Below are 6956 nucleotides of genomic sequence, written 5' to 3' on the forward strand. Positions count from 1 at the left end.
TTCCGAAATTCTACGATAAAATTTACAGATTTCGGTATTTTAACGTGAAATAGTATACAGGGGGTGCACCGAAAGACATTTCTCAAAAATTGAACAAATATAATAATCGAAATTGAACGTTTCATATGAAAAACTGTAATTTATGACAAAAATCCCAAAAAATAATTGATGAAACGAAATTTTTCAACTTTAAAAAGTCAACTAAATTTCGAACAACCTGTATATGAGCAAGTATCGAAATTTCCTTGACGATTTCGTAATTTTTGACGTCAGTTTAGCGGGAAAGGAAATTTTTTCCGAAATTCTACGATAAAATTTACAGATTTCGGTATTTTAACGTGAAATAGTATACAGGGGGTGCACCGAAAGACATTTCTCAAAAATTGAACAAATATAATAATCGAAATTGAACGTTTCATATGAAAAACTGTAATTTATGACAAAAATCCCAAAAAATAATTGATGAAACGAAATTTTTCAACTTTAAAAAGTCAACTAAATTTCGAACAACCTGTATATGAGGAAGTATCGAAATTTCCTTGACGATTTCGTAATTTTTGACGTCAGTTTAGCGGGAAAGGAAATTTTTTCCGAAATTCTACGATAAAATTTACAGATTTCGGTATTTTAACGTGAAATAGTATACAGGGTGCAGTAAAGAAATTATAAAAATAATTTTTTTTTTCGGCAACGGGAAAAAGGAATGTGATTTTTTACCAAACGAAAAGAAAAAAAAATATACATATACAAGAGAAACCGAAATTTTTTTTTTCCATAAATATATATATATATATGTATATATAAGTATAATACAATATAACTTTTCTCTTTTTGTACTATATCCACATCTAACTTTTGAATAAACCTATCGAACTATCTACCATCATATCACTATTCAGTATGTTGGTCGGTTATTTTGGCGTAAAAGAGTAAATAGGGCGTCGACGTCGAATTCGGTTTGTGGGCCAACTCTTCGATGAATTCTTGAGTCGTTAACGCCCTAACGTTCTCGTCGTCGCATTCCAACCACATATCTTCAGAGGAAGGCGACGACGCACAATTATTATTCGGATGCCATTTGTAATCGTGGACAATTTTACGCGAAAAACTGTTTATCACGTTTTCCACGACGTTTTTGTTGATTTTAACCTATAAATAATCTTAATTGATATATTTTAATTCATAATTATTTGTTTTTTTTTTTCAAAAGGAAAAAAATTTTGAAAAACAAATGCAAAATATTTTTAATAAAAAAAAATTGTACGTGAAAAATTTAAAAAACAACGATATTTTTTCGAAAAGTTTAAAAATAGGAAATATACTGAGAAAATTGGAATTTTTTAATCAAAAAAAAAACAAATAGAAAAATATGATAAAAATCGTGCTTTGATTTTGAAATTTATTAAAAATTTTATTTTTTAAATCCGAGGGAAACAATTTCGAAAAAAATGCGAAAAAATTTTTAAAATAAGAAAAAAGTTATACACGAAAAATTTAAAGAAAAAATTCGGAATTTTAGATTTTTTTATAAGTTAAAATGAAGAAAAATTCGAAAAATTTATTTTACGAAAAAATTTGAAAAATTATTTAATTTTAGAAAATACACAAATTCTTTTTTTATTTGCTTCAAAATAGAAATTTTGGTGAAACATATCATTTATTAATTAAAATTTCAAAAATTAACATTTCGAAAAATTCTAAAAATACTAACTTATCGTACTAATTGAGAGAAACACAAATTTAATTTATTTAAAAAAAAACTTTTTTATTTTGAAAATTTGAAAACTATTCTTTTTAAAAATTCGAAAATAATAAGAGGATAAAAATTTAGAAAAATAAAAAATATCTAAAATATAAAAATCTGACAAGTTTATACGAAAAAAATGGGAGCAAAAAAATAAAGAAAAAAATATTTTATGAAATTTTTTTCAAAAAACTTCCAAAATAACAATTTCTACACATTTAAAGTAATTTTATAATATCCAAATAGAAATTTGTAATTAATTTCTAGAAAATAAAAAAAATCTGCTTAATATCGAAAACAACGGTATTTATTTGATTTATTTTGAAAAATACCGAAAAAAATTTAAAATAGTCACCCAAAAAATAATAAAAACGTAAAATTACGCATATTGTTATGATTTTTTTTAAATACAACCTAACCTAACCTAAACAAAAAAAATATCAAGTAATTCTAAAAATTAAAAAAACGAGTAAAATTTTTACTTTCCAGTTTGTCAAATTTTTTATAAAAAAAACAAAATTTCTAATATTCCAAATATAAATTTCCCATTTTTCATATAATTTTTATCTTTAAATTTTGACCTATACCAAATGAAAATAACAACAAATTATTAAAATAAAAAAAAACGACCGTCAAAAATGAAAATTACGTCACTTACCCCACAACAATCCATACTCTTGCAGGTCCTGATAGAATTGACGCTCCTAGACGTCAAACCGTTCCTGCTATCAATCAAAGAACCCCCCAACGATCTCGGTTTCAAAAATTTCAATATATTCAATGATTTTTCGCTGCTGCTGGCCGATAAACTACCTTTCGGTAAATCCCTCGTACAATCCGTATAATCTTCCAAATGATCCGTAGCTTTGACGTACGCTATATAATGTCCGGATGCCATCGTACCCCCCAAATGCATTATAACGCAACACAATTTGTATCGGTGGATGCGCGATTGATTTTCTTCCACCTATAAGCCAAACGACCAAATATATTTTTCGGACAACCTGTATAAAAACTCGTATCGAAATTTGGTTAACGTTTTCGTAATTTTCGACATCAGTTTAGTTGGAAAGGGATTTTTTTTCGAAATTCTACGACCAAATATAAGAATTTTGATATTTTATTAAAACAGTATACGGGGTAAAGTGAGAAAGTTACGAGAATATATACCAAAATGAATTTTTAATAAAACGGAATTTGAATTAATTTGAAATACTTATTGGAAAAAGTGCAATTAGAAATAACAAACTGTAACAAACAATAAAACACCAGATTAAAACGAGATTTTTAGTGCCAATTACTTTTTAAAAACCCTGTATATAAACTCGTGTCGAAATTTAGTCAACGTTTCCGTATTCTACGATATCAGTTTAGTTGATAACGAATTTTTTAACGAAATTCTACGATCAAATATAGAGATTTTGATGTTTTATCAAAAACAGTATACAGGGTATAGCGAGAAAGTTGTATAGATTCATACCAAATTGATTTTCAATAGAACCAAGTTTAAAAATACATTATGAGGAATCAAACACAAGAGCAGGCGAAGAAATAATATAAATAGAATGATGAATGAAATTTTTTGTCACTTTAATCAAATTTTTAATGACAAATTCCTAGAACAACCTGTATATGAGCAAGTATTGAAATTTCATTTACGTTTTCGCAATTTTTGACTTCAGTTTAGTAAGAAAGGAAATTTTTTCCGAAATTCTAGGACCAAATTTGAAGATTTCGATATTTTAACGTAAAATGGTGTACGGGGGTGTGCCGAAAGACATTTTTCGAATAGAACCGACTTAATGACCGAAGATATCTCTAAAATTACAATTTTCACTTGAAAAACTGAAATTAAATAAACATAATCACACAAAAATGATAAAAAAACATTAAGGAATCAAAATTTTCCAACTAAAAATGTATAATAATTTTCAAACACTCTGTATATAATCTAATATCGAAATTTCGTTGATGTTTTCGTAATTTTCAACACACGTTCAGTAGGAAGGGAAATTTTTTCTGAAATTCTACGACCAAATTAGAAGATTTTGATACTTTAACGTGAAAGAATATACCGGGAGCTATCAAAAATAAACAAATAAATCAAAATATCAATAAAAAACATTAAAACCAACAATGAAATTATTAAAAAAAGATCTTACCTTACAACAACTCTCGCAAAAACATTCCAAAGCCAACGGCGTCGGTAGATAAGTATTAACTTTTTGTACGCCCATCGTAGACGTGGTGAACCTCTTCAATTGCAACACCATGATGTTAGGCAATTTTTCGAACAGCACTTCCCTGCTGGCCTCGTTGTAACGTTCGCAATTTTCGCAAAGATATTTATTGGAATCGCACAATTTCTCGGTAGTGACGCACGCCCTTCGAAATATATCGCTGACGTTGACGTCTTCGGCGTCTTCGTCCTTCAACGATATGGGCACGGGTATGTCGTAGAAAGGTTCCTTGCGTTCGGTGACGCCTTCACATTCCAAACACTTGGTGCGTCTCAACGTTATTCCTTCGAAATCTTCGGCTACGAAATTGTAGCAGAGTTTCCTCTTGGTGGAGCTGTTGGAGCCGTCCACCGAAGTCGCATCTTCGGCGTCGGTTATATGGGAACCGTTTACCTAAGGGATTATTGATAAATATTATTAATATTTTGGAAGATAAAGAGCTAAACTAACTTGCTCTTCCGTAATGGATTCTTTTGTTGATTTGTCTTTCTTTTTGAGGCTTTTTTTCCAAGAATTTCGAACGTTCCATATTTTGCTGCTATTTACTGTAGGTAGGGCTTCGGTTTCGGTGAGTAATTCGGGATTCTGTTGAACTTGTTGGGTTAAAACATCACAGGTTTCACGAATATTGTCCAATAAATATACAAGGAGTTCGTGAGCGTCCTATGAATTTAATAGCATTAATGTAGATGGAGATTTGGCAACCGTGTAACTTTCTAACTGAACTTAAAGTCGTCCAAATATTGATTAATGAAATTGGTATGATTTCCAAACATCTATTCACACACTCTTGCATGAATTCCCTTTTTTAATGAAATTTGACAAAAATTTTCAAAATTCAATAACACAAATGGTTACAGTCAACCAATATACAGGCGGATACGAAGTTTTAACTTTCTAGCCTAACTTAAAGTAGCCTAAATAAAAATTATCAAAATTTCTATGAGTTCCGTTCATTTTCAAGCATTTACTTGCATAAACTTAGTTTTTTCATAAATTTTGATGGATACTTTCGAAAATCGATAACACAAATTGCTACAGTCAACTTATGTACAGGTGGATACCAATTTTTAACTTTCTAGCTGAACTTAAAGTAGTCCAAATTTTGATTTATCCAAATTAATATGATTTCCAAGCAACTGCTTACAGTTCCTAGCATAAATTCATTTTTTTTTCATGAGATTCCACGATAATTTTAGAAAATCAATACCAAAAGGAACAATAATCAACTAATATACAGGTGCATACGAATTTTCAGCCTTCTAGCAAATTAAAAGTAGTCAAAATATGGATTTTTCAAAATAAATTTGAATTCCACACACACTTTCATGAATTTCAATCTTTTTTAATGAAATTCAATGAAAATTTCAAGAATTTAGGTTCATAAATGTTCAATTCCATTTAGGACACAACTCTAGACAAAATTTAAGTCATTCAGTTCAATTAAAAGTGAATAAATCATCAATCTATCAAATTCAATACCTTCATTAAACAATCACAGGTAGGAATTCACTTTTTTGATGAAATTCAATGAAAATTTTTGAAACTCGATTCTAGGAGAAACAATAATCAACTAATATACAGGTGGGTACGAATTTTTAGCCTTCTAGCAAATTAGAAGTAATCAAAACATTGATTTTTCAAAATTAACATAAATTCCATACACACTTGCATGAATTCCAATCTTCTTAATGAAATTCGATGAAAATTTCTAGAATTTAGGTTTGTAATTGTTTAAATTCATTTGGGACACAAATTTAGACAAGATTTGACTATTTCAATTCAAGTAAAAGTGATTAAATCATCAAAATATATTAAATTTAATACGTTTACTAAGCAATCACATGCAGGAATTCACTTTTTTGATGAAATTCAATGAAAATATGAAAAATGTAATAAAGAAATTAGGCACTAGATGTTAAAAGAAAACAAGTAAATATAAAATTTTAATGTCGATTATTATGAGTGAAAAAAAGTAATTTAATGACTTACTTGTTGATTGTTTCCTTCAAATATGGAATTGGCCTCCCTTACGGCTTGTAACAAAGCCACAGGTTGATAGGGATCATTGGATTCTTTCATTTCCAAAGTGTGCATAGTCATAAATAATTCGTGTAATTTTTCAGTAACCACTTGCACTTTCGATTTGGGAATAATGTCACACGAACTGCCTAAAGATAACAAGTCTTTACTGCTCGTACTACGGGAACTCGGCCCCGTAATCGACCCAATATTTCTACCTAAAGACGACGTCTTGGCTTTAGTTTGATTTAATTTCGAACTGACTAGAGATAAATCGCCGATCAAATGATGTAAATTATGCAAAAACGTAGGCGCGAATCTCAAAGTATACAAAACACTATTCAAATAACAAGTATTTCCCATATTCGATAAAGTAGCGACCGGAGGATCTTGGGAAGAGTCCCCGTTGCTACGCTGCTCTCCTCTATAACCGTTCAACATTTCGTTAAATGCTTGTTTCTTAGCCGGAATGGAATCTTCTTCGAAGGCGTATTTTCTTTTCAGTTGATCGCTTGTTTTGTATTTTGTTTTTGTCAGAGATAATTTGTTGCGCATAGGAATCACATCATTCTCTAGAATTGTCATCTTCTTCAGTATTCCTACGAATAAAAAGGAGGAAATGATATAATTAGTCTAACATCCGAGTGCTAATAAGCATTACATACATGTGTGTTTGATGTTGAAACTGATTTAAAACACAAGTCAAAATTTAACTGTCAGCCGTCATCCGAAATGATGTACTTTTCGTTGATTTTTTTAACATTTACGTTAAAAATAACTTCGTATAAACTAATCACTGGCAACTTTTTTAACGAAGGAGGTTTTACGGGGATAGGAAGACGTTAGACAACTGACATTATTATAGTTACGTCAGGTTAGGTAACTTTAAGAAAATAAACACTAATACTTTCACGTAATGTGTGTTGTCTATACAATAATTTATATAATAA

The 6956-nt window shown here is 29.4% G+C and overlaps 1 protein-coding gene across 1 annotated transcript; it reads right to left on the minus strand.

Moving 5' to 3' along the window:
* Positions 1 to 821: 821 nt before the first annotated feature.
* LOC130895523 (ubiquitin carboxyl-terminal hydrolase 1) lies at positions 822 to 6924 on the minus strand. Its single transcript, XM_057802863.1, has 6 exons — positions 6672 to 6924; positions 5977 to 6605; positions 4435 to 4647; positions 3907 to 4377; positions 2403 to 2711; positions 822 to 1149 (listed from the first exon to the last, which is right to left on the minus strand). The coding sequence occupies exons 2-6, from the start codon at positions 6589 to 6591 to the stop codon at positions 892 to 894; spliced, it is 1866 nt and encodes a 621-aa protein (XP_057658846.1). The 5' UTR covers positions 6592 to 6605; positions 6672 to 6924; the 3' UTR covers positions 822 to 891.
* Positions 6925 to 6956: the final 32 nt, after the last annotated feature.

This window comes from Diorhabda carinulata, chromosome 6, assembly GCF_026250575.1.
Source record: "Diorhabda carinulata isolate Delta chromosome 6, icDioCari1.1, whole genome shotgun sequence".
NCBI classification, from domain to species: domain Eukaryota; kingdom Metazoa; phylum Arthropoda; class Insecta; order Coleoptera; family Chrysomelidae; genus Diorhabda; species Diorhabda carinulata.